Genomic DNA, 20252 nt, shown 5'->3' with positions numbered 1-20252 from the left:
CAAAGAAAGTCCTTAGCAACCGTGCTACTTTTCAAGCTATAACCTGTTAAAGTTGAATCTTGAGTGTAAAAAAACAAAAAAACAACGACAACGTTATTGACGTCGCCGCAACAGTTACGACGCTTCATATAGTTCTATACTTGTATGAAATATATACCGTTTTGTTGGAGTTTGTGTTGCTCGGTCTTTAGTTCTTTATGTTACGTCTTGTGTACTATTGTATTGTATTTGTCTTTTATATTCGGGTGCGTGCGGAGATCGCCAAGCTAGAAAACTGTCTGGCACAGGATAACAAATCAATATTTAAGCAAATTTAAGTTGTGTGGTAATTCTTAGTACATTTGGGTAAATTAATCTTATCTTTGTGCCGCATAAGCATCTCTATAATTCAACACATCGCTGAGCCACGACATTATATATTTTATGCATTGCATGCGCTTCTTTTTATCACAATCCAGACCGGCTAGTAACCGTTGTATAACTTTACACGTCTGAAGACGAATATTTGCGTGAAACATTTTTGTATGATTTTTATTTCTGAAAATCAATCTGAAATCTACAACAGTCCTTTCCCGAAAGTAGGGCTGGACCTTTACTTTTATGTGCATTCGGGATTGACACAAATTGTAACCCGAATAATTCAGTCGTATTATTCAGCTAATGTACGATTACTCCATTTCTCGTGTGGGAGAAAATCGGACATGGAAAGGGCTTGAATTATTCGAGCTACTCAAATTAAAACTCGGGAATATATTTCTAGCTGTTCGGAATTCGCGGAAACAAATGATTGTTTTTCGGCATTACGGTATTGAATCAATATGAGAGATACCAATTTTTTCTTTTAACAAATTCGAATACTAGTCAGTTTATAGGACTTTAGTTTGAAATAGGGGCGGTAATCCATTCATTTTATCCAATGGGGGGGGGGGGGGGGGTCAACATTGATAGTCAAAAAGCCTTGAAATATTCGATAAAAAACGTTGAATGTAAATTATATGAACTCCAAAGTCTCATATTATAAGACTAGTAAACCACAGGCTTCTCAATTCTTGTATGATCATGAACTAGGTGGAAAACTATAGCTGACCGAGTGCGAGATCCTCATGGATAATCATCGAGGTCGTTAAACACACCTTGCCGTAAACTTGGGTTAAATTTAAAATAAAATCGAAATGTAATAGTCTGAACACATTTCACCTCTCATTCCACTAAATATCAAATTGCAGTTACAAGTATTACAAAACTTCCCTGACCTCTTTTCTTTAACCATAATAGAGGGAAAGGGGGCGGAGGGATCCAGATCCCGTAATCCCGGGCTTAAAAACACGACATCCCGAGGTTCTGAATTAAAAAAAAAATTAAATCCCGACTACCCGAAATTCGGAAATAGAATTCCCGGATCCCAAAAGGGTCAATCCCGAAATCCCGAGCTTAAAAACACCCGATCCCGGAGTTCCGATAAAGGTCCTACCCCCCCCCCCCCCCCCACCTCCTCCCCCCCGTAATTCTATATTCTATTCATTCATAATCTTGAATTGAGACTTGATACTTCAAAATTACATTCTCTAATTTTGAATGATGCACACAGCTAGACACAATAAAAGAAAACAGATTTCGCTATATATCTCTTCGAAATTGGAATTTGTGAAAGAAGAAATGACATGTTATATTTTATCTTACATGTGTACTTTCAATTTCAATATGGTTCTTAATTTAGATTTAGTTTTCCCATAAATTGCGGACGGAATAGAAGACACCTGTTTACTTTCTGCACATGTAGAAAAAGTTGAAAACTGGGAGTTGAATGACATAATTTTTACTTACTTTTAAGATAAATGTTAGAGTGAGACAACTTTTAAGTTACTGAATAATTTTTGGGGCCTAATTTGTTTATTTTTTGTTTGTTTTCCGTATTTGTTCTTCCGACCTGTAAGTGTTGCACTAGTAGTCAAATTATTCTCTTGGTATCGTCTGATTTCTTATATGAATATAAATCATGTCCTTAAATTTTCAATTGCACAAAATACGAACATTTCAACGTCTTTTAAATTAAACAATTAAATACACACGTCTTTCATTAATTATTTGTAACCTATTATAAAACTTTACGTTGAGTAGCCTACTGTGTTTTCCGTTCAAGACTACGGCTTTTTAAAACGAAATTGTTGGGTCCATTCAGGTTCATTATAATTAATTTGATATCAATAGAAGAAAATTGTTACATGTTTATTTGTTTATTGTTTATAATTTTGTTGTGAGGCGTTTTTTTCTTTCTGTTGATATCATAAACACGATATGCCTTCTCCTACGCGTCTAAAACAAAAAAACCCAGTGTTTTTAAATAAGTCAAGCTGCACACAGAACAACGTACAGAATGATTTGTAATTGGAGTTATTTAGATAATTTCTATGAGGTTTAAGACAGCTTTGGAGTGCTTGTTGGATTCATTATAGACCGCAGAAAGTAGTTTCTCTTTTGTGTGTCCTTTCTTGGAGTAAGGGAGATAACTTGCGTAACTAACGACGAACGTTTTTAATCCCGTATTCCGCTAGAGGCGTGCAATTACGTACACTTCGCCTTAATAGTATCATACTAATTATAAGATGACTATAAGATGCAAAACTTTTGTTTGAAAGCACATGCAAATAAATAGAACAATGTTTATTGTATTGGAGGTCTGTAACATAGAATTATACATGTAGTTCAAAAAGGTTCTAGGAATCGGGTGTTAAGTGTTTGTCGTTTGTTGATGTGGTTCATAAGAGTTTCTTGTTTCTCATTTTTATAGAGATTAAACCGTTGATTTCCCTGTTTGAATGGTTTAATACAAGTCGTTTTTAGGGCCCTTTATAGCTTGCTGCTCGGTGTGAGCCAAGGCTTTGTGTTGTAGACTGTACTTTGACATTTAATGGTTTACTAGCTATAGTGCTATTACAAATTGTGACTTTGATTGAGAGTTGTCTCATTGGCATTATACCACATCTTCTTATATCTAGTTTCTGTAGCAATTGCATTATTAATAATTTATTTTATGGCTATTTGACCTTAAACTAAAATGCTAACATTAAGTTTTGACATCAGTGATTTACAATCAGTGGTACCCCTCAAACTGATCTAATCACAAAATTAAACAAATTTACTACGCTGATGACACTGACGCTAGTAAAAGCAATGCAAAGTCTGGCAATTTGACCGACTCCATTATATCACTAGATGTAACACTTTAAACTAATTTGATCTAGTTTTGTGAGCATTATTAGGCATTTAAAGTGCTTATATGTCAGATAAAAAAATCTTACTTTGGTAAAAGTCTTATAATATCCGGAATATACTTCAGCAAATGTGGCCTAGATAATATATAAAATATGTATAAAATTTAAAGTCATATGAAACCTCAAATTAAAAAAAAAATAATGTAAATGTTTTTTTTTATAACTAAATGGATAGTTTTCATTATAAAACTTATGTACATATACATTTTTCCAAATTTAGAAGAAGTTTACTATTGTAATTGTTTGCTTCCAGGAAGCAATTCTCTGACATTTTTTCCATATGCAAGTGACCTTAGCGTGACCTTAGCTTGACCCTACTCGTACAAATCCGGTGATCGCAGTACGCATGGGTCTGTCACTGAAAAAAACTATAATTATCTGATTGTACATGTTATACATGTGCTCAATATCTATGATTCTTTGTTGATTGTTTACTATAAGGTGACAATCGGTAAACTACGGCTTCAAAACACGACAATTATAAAAAAATATAATTATCTGCCATATTTTCACATCATAACAGACGGAGAGAGAAAAAATTGACGATTATACAATATGTTTGAGGTAAAAATTATAAAATCGTGCACTAAGTTTATGATATATAACATGCATTGGTTCACGAATTAGATAAAAATTATTTTTTCACCAGTCACTCGTTTCATATTACTTTAATCTTATTGTTGATGTAAACTTAAGAATGATATCTAGTTTACTGTTATTTTTTATGTTAATCAATTGAATATTAACAATGTTAATGTTATTTTATATGTAATGTAAACTTATTGAATAATAATTTTAATGTTATTGATGATATTGATGTAAACTAATTGAATAATAACAATTTAAGGTAATGTTATTAATGATGTAAACTTATTGTGTTATAACAATTTTAATGTTTTTTTTTATGTAAATTAATTGAATAGTAACAATTTCGCAGTATTCATTTGGGTTGTTGTTTTATAATCAATGGTCAGCACTATAGATGGTTGACATCAATCTGTAGAACAAAAGACAGACATAAAAGTTATGCATAGTTTGTTTTTTTTTTTTCTAAACAATGAAACATTCTAAAACTACTAATATGATATGTTAGTTTATAATGAGAACAACACTATTAGTTTTTTTCTATAAGTTACTTCATATGTTCATAAGTTAATATTTGACCCTCAAAATAAAAAAAATAATGTTGTGTTCCATGTTTGACAAACCTGAGTAATAGGTCAAATGTCAGTCCTCTGTCTTCGAGAACTTTTAATCCTTGAAAAACATCTTGGCGAGTTATCCATTTCTCATCCTCAAAATCTAAAATGTGTCGACATCCTTTGAACAGCTGATTTTGCTGCATGTCGTCCAATACTTTTGGCAGCTGAATCAAAAAAGAAAAAAAAAAGATATGCTTGTTACGGGATCTTTAATAGTTGAATATGCAGTATGGGCTTTGCTCATTGTGGAAGGCTGTACGGTGACATATGGCTGACAATGTCTGCGTCATTTGTTCTCTTGTGAAGAGTTGTTTCATTGGCAATCATACCACACCTTTTTATATGTAATATATTGATAGCTCTTTTAATATAAAAATAAGAAAATTTAGTACTATTTTCAACAACGAGACAACTATAACATAATATAAGTAATAATAAGTCACCGTGCAAACTTTCACAATGTGCAAAATGCATATCCTATAAATGCAAAATATACAGAAGGAAAATAACGACAAAAACAATGGCATGATCTATGACACAAAAATAGCAGTATTATCATGCAAACGCGTATTAAGCTATGGATGTTATGAGTATCGTAAAACTTTTTTTTATATTTTAAAGATTTTTCTGTAAGAAAATTAGAGAGTATGAGATTTTTATAAACACTATGAATAGAGCATGAAAACGCATTTATCAAACACTGTCAATCTGAACAGTATATTTTCAAGTTTAGTTTCAGCAGTTTAAAAACAAAAATTCTGAATATTTATTTTTTTAAATTGCGAGACAATTCAACCTAAAATAACTATCCAGAACAATAATGAACCATAAAGGCCTCTAAAAGTCTAAGTTATCATTGGCAAAAACATCTAAACAACCTTTTGGAAGACTTTTGAAGTTTGCAGTTTGTCGGATATCTTTTGCTTTTCCAAAGTTTTTCAAGATTACAAAACTATCTGGTCATGTATCATTTTTATCCTACCTTTGTCCCTATTAATATTCATCTTCATCTGCTTTTGATTGCTAAATTATTCAATATAAAGTGGAACCTTTGTTATCCGACGCACTACGGGGCCAGAAAAAAATATTTATGGATTATGCAGGATGTCGGAATACTCGGGTATTTTCTACAAGAAAAACCATATTTTGGAATCATCATTATGTGTCAGTTAAAGCATGATGTTTCAAAAATCATGTGTCGAATTAAGCAGGTTACACTCTACTCAATGACACAAAATCAATGCACTAGTAAGCGTGTTATAAGCTAAGCTGTCATAAATAAGTAAATAAAACCATGAGTATTGCATGAGTACGTACATCGGTACTGGTGAGATCGAGGCCTGCTACAACACCTTTTATGATACTGTGGTTCTTTGCTAGTTCCATTACCCATTCTTTAAATAAAACGAAAAGTAAAATAATGTTTTCAATGTCGATCTTTAGAACGCATCATTCCTTCCTGTTTGGCTAAATACATACAATAAACTCATCAAAGATACAAAGCATATACAAATAATGTAATGGCCAGACACACAAAGACATGCTAAAAGAGGAATCTTTCAACTGCATTGAGGACTCGATTGAGGACCTACATATAATAACCCATTTTAATGTATAATCAAAATATAAAGCCTGCGTCACAAAAGTTCGCTTGATACGGCGCTTGATACGCGTATTTAACGAATATACACTTAAGGTATCAGTCTGCGACGATACAATGCCAAGCTACCCCCAAGACTCCTTAATCATTTAATAGCGCATGCAAAGCGAGGAAGCTGCATTTAACAATTTGAGGAATAAATGGTTTGACTCAAAATGGTATATTAACATAAACGACTTCTAGCAACCTAGGCGAGTACGCTTCCACGAACCACAGAGATGGTCTTTTAAATACCAAGAAAACAGAAAACACGCACTTATATATGAAATGTTCATGCTTTATCGGTATTAAAACATTTTACTACTGTGGATTCATTATTATTCTTAAAATATTATTGTCCTCGCATTTCGTGGGTACAAGACTTAATAACAACCACGAAATATCAACGAAAATACATCTCGAAAATTGGTACCAACTAAAATGAATTAATCTGTAATCAAGAAAAGAAACATAACATAACCTAACTTATCTGGAACATTTCAAATACCAGTAAATATGCAAAGTCTTGCTTATTAGTAAAAAGTAAACAAAAAGACCCAGATATATATATTGAATTATAGAAACTGAAGTGTGAGTGATAAAAACTACATTCATTATAAAACCCATCGAAACGTGAATATTTTAATAATGATAAACAATTAAATGTAACAGTTGTTGTCAATTTAGAACTTTTTTCTTTTCCATATGATATTACATTAAAAGTTTGAGCCTCTAAATCATCATTGGAAAATTGTCATATATAATGCGTTTATGCAATATAATGTAATTTGATGGGACTGTCATACAAGTGAGAGTTAGCTAGCTATAAAACCAGGTTCAATTCACCATTTGCTACATTTTAAAATGCCTGTACCAAGTCAGAAATATGACAGTTCTTGTCCATTCGTTTTTGATGCGTTTTGTTATTTGATTTTGCCATGTGATTATGGACTTTCCGAATTGATTTTCCTCTGAGTTCAGTATTTTTGTGATTTTACTTTTTTCTTCATTACTGCACCTGTAGCGATAGTTATCCCCCTTTGTTTTATGTACTCAAGAATACTCACTTGCTTCCTCAGGTTTGTTGTTCAAACATTGCACAAATACAGCATATTTTACCGGGGTAGCTTTTACCGCTTCTTCAATGTCTTCTATTTGAAAATTCTTGAAAAGTGTTTTGTAATCTTTTGTCGGCCATGAATATTCAAATCTATCCAACTCCCAAATATCTGTGAAATATTATACTTCAATTATTGCATCATTGGCATTGTTTACTAAATGATTAAATTCTAACGCTTCCTGCTTTTTTTTCTTTTTTTTTGAAGAACCTGGTTATAACTGGTTTCTGCAAAAAATCTTTAAATTCGTGATACATTTACATTGTTTTTCATCCCCCATTTCTTTTATTAATATTGTTATAGATGATAGTTCAGGCAACGATATTACAACAACTGTTCATCCATTACATTAACCCTCTTGCTGCCAAAGGGACATTTATGGCTTCTACACACAAATCTTGTTGATTGTGTAGAACGTCAAAGGTCCATTGTAACGTCACAATACTCAGGGGCACTGACAACGTCAAAATACGGCGTCAAAAGGGCGATTTTTGCGGGAATGAATCAAACTGAATAAAATGCTTTAAAAGTATACTTAAAACGGATGTCAAGAAATGATACAGGATCATAAGCTTGTTAGTACTATAATACCAACTTATTTAACGTGTCTACGAATTATTTAGTTCGTCATTTTCATGTAAAATGTTGCATTCTTTCGAGAAATTTGTTTTACGGTTTTTTTTCGTACATCTGTCAACCAGAATATCTCATATAAATCAAAAATCTTCTCCCTGATAAATAATCATAAAAAAGGTAACTTTATACTTGATTACGTTAAATATTAATATTCATTCACAATACACCATACACGCTTTATTTAAAAGAACTGGATAATTTATTTAGGGCTCAAATACCACGATTGAAATCTCAGTTAGGATTTTTGTTTATAGAAGTACACACATGTTAATCGATGTACTTGTATTGCCATACGATATTTCAATACATTCTAAACCTGTTTCATCATGAAAGCACTGCCTTATAAATGTTTATTTTCATTCGAAATGGGTATTTTAAATTAGTAGTAGACACAATTAATTCCTCATATATATCATAGATATCCTTTCCCAGTGGCAACCTCTTTTTTCTGGCATTCACAACAGATCTTTTACTTTGAAGGACTCATTGAGCAATAGATTTATTGTATATTGAATTTCTGACGTCATTAATATTGCATGAAATTTTTGCCACTGAACGTTGAGAAGAGAACAATTTATCAATTAACAGATTTAAAGATATTTCGTGTATGTCAATTACAGTGTGTACTTTATCATAGTAAATGAAAATGAATTATAATTATTGAAGGTTCACTTGTAGACAATAGAAATTAATTTTAGAGAATTTCTTTCCTCGTTTTTACTATGTTTTTTTTTATTTGTATTCTCTAAAATTTTGAGCAATAAGTGGTCAACAAAATTATAATAAACATGATTAAAAAATAAGCAAAATGAATATGGATAATAATTTTCATATAAAAAATATTTCCTCGCCTACCGAAACAAGGATTGAAATCATCATGATAATTTTAATCTGACACGTTTGATACTTTACAACAAGAAGTAGTTCATAGAATTATAGAACAGCTGCTCGGAGATTTTATTTATTTTTATTTATTTGTACACGCTTTGTTTTAATTTTCATTTTCATTGAGTGCCGTTGTTTGCCGTTTATATAATGATTTGAGAGATTTTTTTACAGTATTTATACCAAATATCTAATAAAAAAAACGAGAATACATATTTTACTATTTTATAGGTGGTTAAGAATCATTTATGCAGTTCACTTGACAAAGATAAAACAAAGTCGCCTTTAAAGCTAGTATAGCAATTGGTATATTATTTTCACTTTATTTCAAGACATGAAAGATAAAAAAAATATATTCCAAGGTTAAAAGTTATATTTTAAATAATCTTGTATTAAAAACATCGTTTATGACAATCTTAGAGCATATTTAACTTCCGTAAAATTACTTATACATCGTTTTCATAATTACGGCTACATTGATGATGGAAAAATTATGGACGGCGGGAAAGCGCGGTTCTACAGAGAGGCACAAGTTTTGCAACGTCACAGATAAGTAACGTCAAGATGCTTTTGGCGCGACAAAGCAAGAAAAAAACTCGGCAGCAAGAGGGTTAATTAATATACAATTACGTATTTCCGCCCAAGGCGACGTCACTGACCATACGACGTCGACAATAGACATGTACAATAGTTGGAACGTTATGTTCCCGCGATAATCTCAACATACTTGGGCCGCGAAAAAGTAAAAATTATCACAATTTTCTAAAAATCTCAATTGTCCATTAAAAATAATATCACTTTGAAATTGTCTCTCGCGTTGTGTTTTTCTTTGTAATACTGAGCAAAAAATCATATAAAAACGGAAATTACATTTAGCGATTAAATTCAACTAAAGTCTCTCATGAAATAAAATAAAATTCAACTTTGCACTAAAACGTGTAATTGTTAATGTTCATCGCTAACATCACTAGTGAATCCACTTCTGTATCGTCTGGCGGGCTTTTAGACTTGCTTTTCGTTTCGGTCTGTCCTCCATATGTTCCTGTTCACCAATTGGAAAGTTAGAATTGTTTGTCATCGTTTGTGTTACTTCCAACGGATACAATTTTGCGATCGTTCTTGTAGTTTCTCCTGTGCTGGTCCTTATTCGTGCTGATCTTACAAGTCCATCATTACCTCTGGCTAGTTCGGTTACGATCCCAATTTTCCAATTTATCCTCGGACATTCGTTGTGAATTTGTACGATGTCTCCTGTATTTATTAATTGTTCATTTTTTCCGATTGTCCTATGAAATTCACGTAAAGACGTAAGGTATTCGGATTTCCATCTTTTCTAGAAATGTTGAATCAATTACGTACACTTTTATTAAGATCTTTATGTCCCATGTAAGTCGGGTCTAGGATATCCTCAATTTCTGATTGCGGGTACGGTAATGTTGAAATGCGCCTTCCGTATAGTAGATGAGACGGAGTTAAAGCTTCACAGTCTTTGATATCGGACGATGGATATGTTAGCAGTCTGTCATTTAAGATAGTTTCTATTTCCGTAACAACTGTTTGAAGTGTTTCCATGTTTACTTGGGATCGTCCAAGCACTTTCTTCAAACTTGTCTTCGTCAGAGCAATCAAGCGCTCCCAGAATTCACCATACCAAGGTGCACGTTTCGGTATAAATCTCCCCTCTACACCGTGTGTTGATAAAATATCTTTTACTATATCCGATTCACATAATCTTTTTTATTTCTGCAGATCATGCAATGAATGTAGTTGCATTGTCAGATACTAGAATTTTAGGTAAAGATTTACGGCTAACAAAGCGTCGAAATGCCTGAATAAATGAATGTTCGCTCAAATTTGGAACTACTTCGAGGTGAACTGCTCTTGTCGATGCGCATGTAAATAAACATATATACGCTTTCCTTAAAGTTCCTTCTGAGTTCTTTATGTATAAAGCACCTGTATAATCGACTCCTGTGACGGTAAATGGCGAAGCTTCCTGCACTCTTATTTTCGGTAGGGGTGGCGGATCCAGTTTGTTGTAAGATTTTCCCATAACTTTGCGGCAAGTTACACATTTGTTTAATAACTTCTTAACAAATTGTCGAAGTGTCGGTACCCAATACGATTGGCGTACATAAGTAAGCGTAGCATTTAGTCCAGAATGGAGTGAACGTTCGTGTGCGTCTATCACTATCAGTTTGGTAAGTGGGTGATTTGCAGGTATAAGATATGGAAATTTAGTATTCTCTGAAATCGGTGCATTGTGAATCCTTCCGTTGCATCTCACAAGGCCATCGTCATCTATGAAGAGTCCTAATTGTCTTATTCTTGGATATTTTATTGTGTTTTTATTTCGTGTGTCCTGTAAACCTTTTATTTCGGCGGAATATGAAGAATTTTGGCAATCTAATATCCATGAACGCACCGCGGTATTAATATCATTTGTCGTCAAGACTCCACTTTTTCTCAGATGTTTGGTAAATCGGCAATTAGATATGAACCGATGAACGTAAGTGGTTACTCGAATCAATTTCCTGAAAGTCCCATATTTCGAAATGTCTATGATGTTACCAATACCATAGTAATCAGTATGAACGTCATTGTTTAGAAATTCCTCGTCGTCGTTTTCTCCTGTAATTGTCAATACTGCTTTACTTGTTGGAGTTATTTCTGGCCATTTTGTCGGATTCGTTAACCAATTTGGTCCTTTTTTCCAAATGACACTATTGATGTATTGATCGGCTTCAATTCCTCGTGTTAAGAGATCTGCTGGATTGTATTCTGTAGGACAATATCTCCATTCATGTTGATTTGTAGATTCCGTTATTTCTCGCACTCGATTCGCAATAAATCGTTTTAACGGTTTCGACGATTTTAACCAATGTAATACTATGCAGCTATCCGACCAGAAAAACACGTTTTTACATTCAAAAGTCGATTTTAAATGTGACGCTAGTCTAGTTCCAATAACTGCGGCCATAAGTTCTAGTTGCGGTAATGTTAGGTTTTTCACTGGCGCTACTCTGCTTTTCGCCATCACTAACGTGGTTTCGGTTCCGTTGTTCAGATATGCAGTCGCTCCATACGCTTTTGGACTCGCATCGCAAAATACGTGTAGTTCAAATTGTTCCGAAGTAGAATTACCGGAGAAATAATATCTCGGAAATACGATTTGTGTCGATTTCTCTAAGTCGCTTGCTACATTAATCCAAGTAGCCTTAAAGTTTTCCGGAACTGGTTCATCCCAATCAAGTTTACTTTTCCATAGCTCCTGTATGAGCATCTTTGCTCGTATTGTTACGGGGCTGAGTATTCCAAGTGGATCGTATATTTTCGAAGAATGTTTCAAAATCTCCCTTTTTGTTACAATGTCTCGTAGTTGAATCTCACATTTCTGGTACATCAGATCATCGGATTTGCTATTCCATAACATACCAAGTACTTTTGTGTTGATGTCCTTATCTAGTACATTTTCCGTCTTAGCTAGCGTGCGTATATTTTCACTGTTCGATGTCCACGATCGTAGGTTGAATCCGGCTTCCTTCATCATTGTTCTCGCTTCCTTATAATACGTATTAGCTTCATCCTCGTTCTGTAAACTTGTCAGAATGTTGTCCACGTACAAGTCTCTTTCCATCAACGTAGCTGTTGTACTATTGTAACGTTGTAAATGTTTCAGTATCGTGGCGTTAAGCAAAAACGGCGAACAAGTCGCTCCGAAAAGGACGGGTTTGAACCTGTAAGTCTGTAGATTACTTGTTGGGTCAGATGGGTTACTGAGCCACAAGAAACGTGTAGCGTCTCGGTCATCTTCGTTTAATCCAACATGTAAAAAGGCCTTTTCAATATCCGTTGTTATGGCGACAGGGTTGGCTCTAAATCTCATCAGGATTTTTGTCAGGTCGTTTAGTTTCGGCGGTATGTCCAAGAGGCAGTCATTCAAACTAGGCGAATTAGGCGACTGGCGGCAACTGCAGTCATAAACGATTCGGATAGGTGTAGTGCATGTAGTGCTTGATTCCTTCTGTACTGGATGATGAGCAATAGTGTATTTTTTCTTGAGTTTCAGCTGTTTCATCCACTCTCTCTATGAATCCCCTTCGTTCCTGTTCTTGTATAATGTTCCCGTACTTCTTTAACATATCAGGTTTTTGGGTAAGGCTTTTAATGAAGTTTTCTGTCCTTCTCTTCGTGACTGCTAAGTTTGCAGGCAATTCATCATGATCCTGTTTCCATGGTAACCTAGCGAAATACTTATTTTCTCTGAACTCAATTGATCTGTCCTGATATGATTTAATGTAGGCATCGTCGTCTTCGTCTAACTCCTTACTATTTATACCTATTGATTTTAAATTCCAAAATCTCTCTAAATTGTATTCTTCATTTTTGTGTGATATTAAAACATTAAACGTGCTAGTTTTCGACGTGTTAGTTTTCTTACTGTATGTAGGTCCCGAAAGCAAATATCCTATCTTTGATTTCACGGCGGTCGGACCGTTTCCCCGTACAATATGGTCTTCTACAATGTCCCAGTAGTGATCTGCACCTACAAGCAACGATATCTCAAATGAATCTTGCTGCGTCATCGTGTGTGCTAACTTCAAACCACGTAAATAACCGTTCTGTGTATCAATATTACGTATGTGATTCTGTAGAGGCGTGGCGATCATCGGTTCTATCAGTACTTTGATTGGCAATATGTGTCCTGCATCGGTTTTCAGATAGATTGTTGTTTTTTCTAAGTGTCTCGTGTGTTTCTCTTCACCTCCAAATGCCGATAAATGAATTATCTCTGTTCCTTCTATCTGTAAATTGAGTTTATTGGCTAAGTTCTGCGTCAAAAACGATCTTTGAGCTCCTTCGTCAAAAAGAATATTCGTATCGATAAAGTGCTGATTCGAACCTACTTGAGATACGGCGGTTTTTAATAGTACATTTGATCGCGATTCTGTCGATTGAGAATACAAAATGGTAGTATCTTCTTCTGTATCATGAAGTTCATTTACGAGTTGAACGTTTGTCGATGGCGGGTTTGACGGGTTGCTGCTCTGGTTATCTTTCGCGTGGAAGTTCGTATGCGCTGAGTTACTACTCCCGTTTCTATGGTTTACCTCATTCACTGGTTTTATGTTGTTTGTTGGACGTGCATTACACAAGCTCGTATGGTGCTTCTTACCACAATTTCTACATGTGTGTTTAGATTTACATTCATTTATTCTGTGTTTACCAACGCAGTTAAAGCATAACTTATCACGTTTTACTATCATCATACGGGATTCTGTGTCGGTTATTTTACTGCACTGGGTAGGTGCGTGTATTTCATGACAAAATACACAAGGTCTTGTCTCAATATTCTTGAAAGATTTGGACTTTGCCGATTTCGCTCCGACAAAGAAAGACGATGTTGTGGGCAAATGGTTTGTCGACTCTATCTCTTGTCCTGCGTCTATTATATTAATATCATTTAAAATGCTTTTACGGAGGTCCCGTAATACCCAAGTTTGTATTCTATGTTCTCGCACGAGATGTTGTCTGACTTCCCCGGGTAATTTCTTCATAATAATTGGAACAAGCAGAGTACCGTATGTTTCTTGTGTCTGACCTAAAGCTTCTAATCCCCTGACGTAACTTTCCATTTTATCGTAAAAACTTCGTAAGCTTGTTAGATGATTTCTGGGCGAAGGGATTTCTAATAATGGCTGCATTTATGATTTTGTCTTGTTGACCGAACCTCTCTTTTAATAAATTTACGGCTTCATCGTAGTTTACATTTGTTAGTGCGAACCCTGCTATAGAATCTAGTGCTTCATGTTCTAGCTGTGCTTTCAAGTAATTGAATTTTTGTACATTTGTAAGTGACAAGTTGAGGTGTACGGCCGACTCATATGAGTCCCAGAAAGTTTGCCATTCTAAGATGTTGCCTGAGAATATTGGAAGCGAAAGTTTTGGTAGGCGGTGACTACTAGCTGACGACAATGTACTTTGCTGTGTGTTGAACGTATGACTGGCTTGTACAGACGGGTTTTCAAACGACTGTGCGTTGTGTGGGTTGGCTATGTTGTGAGTTGGAACAAACGGTATAGTTTCTGGATTTAATGCGTGGGTTGTTGTATGTGAATCAATATGACGGGACTGTGGTGTTTGGACATTTTTTATGAACTTACGTATGTGGCGAATCTTTGTTTCTCTATCCACTGAATATTCATCTGAATCTATTATCTCATTTTCCACATTTTCCGGTTCTGTTAACTTTAGAATTTGTTCGTTTAAGTCCTCAAACAATGTTTGTTTTTGCACTAGTTTTCCGAGTGTTGCAATAACTTCTTCTTCGTCGAAATTCGAATTTTCCTTGGCTTCATCTAATCTACTGAATAATCTGGTAACAGCGCTTCTGTTCCCCGATCGGACTGATTTCAATTTTACGAGATCCTGGTCACGGCACCATAAACATAGATGATAGTTCAGGCAACGATATTACAACAACTGTTCAGCCATTACATTTAATATGCAAGTACGTTTTTCCGCCCAAGGCGACGTCACTGACCATACGACGTCGACAATAGACATGAACAATAGTTGGAACGTTATGTTCCCGCGATAATCTCAACAATTGTATTCATATTGTGTCCAGGGGCGTAGCTGCCGTTATGTACTTTAGGCACGTGCCTACACATATCAATCAGTTTTTTTTTTCACAAATATTGTTTTTTATTAAAAAAAATAATAAACAACGTTATCTGTAGACGAATGTTATGTGCGTACTACACACTAGTCTCTCGTCCTTAGTGGTCCTTAGTGAATGGAATATTGGATAGAATTGAATGTTTTTACGATTTTACCTTATATAGAAACTATCAACTAGAACTTTGGTTCAGATCATTTCACGTCTATCAACAAAAACTTGAATGAACCTCAACTTAGACATATGAGTTTTTTAATTAGTTGTTGTTAGTTTTCAAATAGCTTTCCACATTGTCTTCACCCGACTTGCCAATGTTGGTCGTCCATTTGGCTGTGCAGGATGTATAAATACGCAGTCAAGTCTTGTCAGAATGGGGACATTAAATCCGATGCCTAGTTATAGAGAGAATGCAACTCTTTGAGGAGTTCGTAGTTGGTCTACTGAAAGGCAAAATGTCTGCTTCTATCCAATAATCCTTCATTGTCCATTGCATGGCAGTTTTAAATTTCCAGACCTTCGTCCTGGACGACACCTATTACGGTACCGAGCTCCAAGTTGTATTTATTGTAAAAAAAAATCAACAGTCCTGAACTTCCATAAATATTTGACACTGGATGTATAAAAATCAATCAATCAACAATTTTGAGTACTCTCAAATCTGCGTGTAATGGCCACAATTATTCAAAATTTCTAAGCAGGTAGGTATTTTACATGTTTTACAGGAGATGATATAAAGAAATGCGAATTTCTTGAATTTTGATAGGCATCGACTATGTCTGTAGGTGTTTGAGTGGCTAGGGTAAAGGTTTAAGATTCAAAAGATTGATGGTTGGTCTAGCCAAAAGGATAGTTCTATTATATAGTAGCACTTATTTTTTTAATGAAGGATCGTCAATATGTACTATTAATAAAGTTAAACGTATATATCAATCAGAACGGAATAGATATAGATATACCAAACAGGGTGTCAGACTTGGGGTCAATTACATTGGAATGGAATTAATTAAATTACACATTACATTGCAAAAATGGTCAATTACATCAATTACACATTACACTGTTTTTGAAATGTGATTAATTAAATTACAATTACTTTACTAAAGTAATTAATTAAATTACACATTACATTTCATCATAATATTTTTTAACAATATTATATAAACATGTATATATAACGCATGTGTAAACTATTCATGTAAGCATAGTAAAGGTTGCATTTGATTATCATTTGTTATTTTAATGTTTTTTTCATTTAGTCTACAATCCCCTGTCTGAACACTTTGACAGCAATTCTAAATAGTCTTTTGACAGGAGCTAATGTGGCAGGTATTGCTTTATTAGAACATGGAAGTAAGGGGGTATTTTGACATCTCAAAAATGAAGTCATTTGAATTAAACATAATATAAATTAAGAAATTATAAATAAATCAATTTTTTTCTTTTTTTTACTATGAAAATATTTAAAAGTATGCTTGTTACAATATTGAAAATATTTTTAGTACAAACAATGTAAATAATGTCTAAATATAAGCAATATTTTGCTAATAAGATAAAATACATGTAATAGTGGCATTACCCCTGGACATTTTAATCTGATTAATTGCTGTTTGTTTTTACAGCGGTTTATTTTTATTTTCATAATCCTTTTTGTGTCTATTAATTTGACAAAATGATTGTGTACAGTGATTTTAAATTCTAAATGAACTGTGTAAGAAAGATTTTTTACACATTTTGTTTTGTTTTTGTTTATATTAACAAGGTGCAGATTAGTTACTTATCAACCTATTTAGTTAAAGATCTTTCTTAAAAACTGAACAACACTATTATAAGATTCTCACATTTTTTTTTTACATAATAAGGCTATATATTGAGAAAAAAATGTGTAGGTTAAATAAAAACTTCAGAATAAATTAAAGACTTCATATATTTAGAAAGTATGTGATATCAAGATTCGAAAAATAAATATAATTTTACAATTTATATTATTGAAAATAAATCTGTATCATTAACACCATAAAAGTACATGTAATTGAAATGTAATTCAAAAGTAATTGAACATTACATGCCTTTTTCATTGTAATTAATTAAATTACCATTACATGTAATTGAAAAAATGCTCAATTACACATTACATTCAAAATTGTAATGCATTACACTTAATTACCATTACATTTTCAATTACCCCATCCCTGCAGGGTGTACTACCTAATTAAATGGATACCCTGATCTACGCTGGGCAATGCATATTGTAATTTTTTCTTTTATATTACGGATTGTACTGCGTTATTTTATTCACAAGTCAGATGTTATGGTACATTATTCATAATTCGTCGAACTTTTCATCATGTATATTATAATTATCATTATTAAATAACCAGTAAATTTAATATTTTTGTAAATAAATTTGGCAGCGAAAACGCTGAAAACCGTTTTCCGTCGAAGGGCTTCGCCCCTCCTGAACCCCCTACCAGGGCTCTGCCCTCGACCTGATGGGGCTTTAAGCGGCCCCAGACCCCTTGCCGATTGGTGCCTACAGTTGACTGAATACCTAGCTACGCCCCTGGTGTCATGGATCCAATTTATTCGTTCAGTGCATGTTTACTTGCTTTGTTAATATGTCTTTTTGGTTTAGTGATATCTTATAGTATGTATTTCAATGTTGTAATTTTACACCACCGTTTCAGATTAGGCCGAAGGTTAACGTCTGTCTGTTAAACCCTCTGGATTTGTGTGCACCTGTCCTAAGCCAGTGGTGGTCGTTTGTTGATGTGGTTCCTAAATGTTTCTAATTTCTCATATTCATATAGTTTAGAGCATTGCTGTTTGAAATGTTTCACACATCATTTTTGGGCTTTTTGCTCCTTCTCTGTGACCTAGCCTTCCGTACTGTCCTTACTTTGACCTATAATTGTTACTTTACACATTGTGAATTTGATGAGGAGTTGGAAATGTACAGTCAAGTAAAGGAGATTCAAATCAAGCGTTAGACTTATAAAATCAAGCACTAGAAATCTCTATCGTAGACTTATTGTATAAGAATAGCACTAGCGATTACAAGTTCAGCGCTAGACATTATAGATCTACTGCGCTGGACTTTGGATCTCCAACCATATTTTTTCTCATTTAAAAGCACAGGCACTTGTCTCAGAATGTTTTTTCCAATATACCTTATGTCCAGTTGACGTTTACCTTTACTGTAACATTTTGTGCAACAATACTGAAGAGCTCAATCTATAAATAAATTAATCTAATTGATAGACAGACATTTTCCCCAATCAAATGACATTCGTTTGTGCAGATTTTTTTCTTTAAATACATGAGTTTGATGTCACTTGTTCCTTCCAGCTACATGCAGTTGCATGTGATGATCATGGCTGCATTGATACAACTTATCTACTCAGAGGTTCTTGTTGACAGGATATACGGACTTCCCATATCTGGAGTATCCCATATTCATGACCCCCTTTAAGTTTGATTTTGATTTATTTTTTATCGCAGTCATTCCGAAAGTGTCTCACACATGTTGCAATATCCTGTAATAAATGGTTAGGTCCAGTAATATGTCATCAATTACTGTCAGAATCAAATGACTAGTGTAGATGCAAGAATTTGTTTTATACTCATTACTGACGTCAAAGACTGCTAAACACTGCCTGGACCCGTAATGGTTGAACAATTACTGGACCAAAAGACCACTGGAGTAGAAACCTTTGGAAACTCAATCTGTTATCAAACTTTTACTTCAATTGTTTTCGTTTGAATCATATGTGGAAGTTACTGACAGACAACATTTAACGCGTTTGAGATAGTTGCAGATGATGAATCAGTCCAATCCATTATGTAGCAACTGCAGCCTTTCAAAACGTCATAAATATTTCGGACTATATATTCTTACCCATTTTAACTAAAGATACGTTTAATAACCCAATCATGCATGTCATGTAAATGCTTAGAATGATTAAAGAACATTAAGGGTGTATTCTTCTGAGGTTTCAGTCTGATTGAAATCTCGTTCAGGAATTATTTCTAAAATATGTGATACAAGTGGAAAATATCAATGAATTTAAAAAATGTTATAATCAAACTTAACTCTGTGAAAAAATTGGGTATTTCCAATGAGTAGTTTTTGAGTATATAATCAATTTTTGAAATTTAACAAAGAAGTTGAAAAATATGGGTGTCACGGGGTATGACTATATAGGTCTTGAAGAGGAGAAACAGGCGCTTCTTTTGCGCAAGGTATCAAAGGGCGGTATGTTCAAAAATCTGAAACTAGAGCTCAAAATTTGAAAACAAATGGTAAAAATAGTGTAAAGGAGAGCTCGATATACGATAATTTCGAGGGAAACAGAAGGGAAATGTGTAAAAAAATGTTTAAAGTCAATTTATTCATTTGTGTCTCCCCATCTCATCATTCTTAGTAAGATTTGTTGGGGGGTTTTCCACACAATAAAAACAAAATGAATGATGTGAGGGAATGTCACTCTGGTCAACCCCATTGGGGATTGACGGCTTGAAGACGTCTTCCACAAAAACTGGAGGGTCGGCCTATTCTAGGGCGTCTAGAGAAAAATAATGAGGGGTGTCTGCCTATATAGGTCTTGTAGAGGAGAAACAGGCGCTTCTTTTGCGCCAGGTATCAAAAGCTCAAAATTTGAAAAAAATGGTAAACCAGGTGCTCCGCAGGGCGCAGCTTTATACGACCGCAGAGGTCGTACCCTGAACAGTTGGGGCAAGTATATGGACAAAACATTCAAGCGTGATACAGCTCTCAATTTGGATTTTGACATTATATGTTTTTTCACACAAAACAAATGT

The 20252-nt window shown here is 34.1% G+C and overlaps 1 protein-coding gene across 1 annotated transcript in view; it reads right to left on the bottom strand.

Annotated features, from left to right (window-relative positions):
* The window catches only part of LOC143063057 (L-fucono-1,5-lactonase-like), a 41676-nt gene that overhangs the window by 4334 nt on the left and 17090 nt on the right, over positions 1-20252 (bottom strand). Inside the window, exons 2-5 of the mRNA XM_076234979.1 lie at positions 7181-7342; positions 5792-5868; positions 4481-4638; positions 3300-3347 (exon numbers count right to left, since the gene is read on the bottom strand). Of these exons, the coding sequence (XP_076091094.1) occupies positions 3300-3347; positions 4481-4638; positions 5792-5868; positions 7181-7342 (445 nt within the window). The remainder of the gene's footprint in view (positions 1-3299; positions 3348-4480; positions 4639-5791; positions 5869-7180; positions 7343-20252) is intronic.

The sequence above is a fragment of the Mytilus galloprovincialis genome, chromosome 2 (genome assembly GCF_965363235.1).
Source record: "Mytilus galloprovincialis chromosome 2, xbMytGall1.hap1.1, whole genome shotgun sequence".
NCBI lineage: Eukaryota > Metazoa > Mollusca > Bivalvia > Mytilida > Mytilidae > Mytilus > Mytilus galloprovincialis.
The sequence above is the reverse complement of the archived record's forward strand: the minus strand, read 5'-3'. Positions and strand labels throughout refer to the sequence as shown.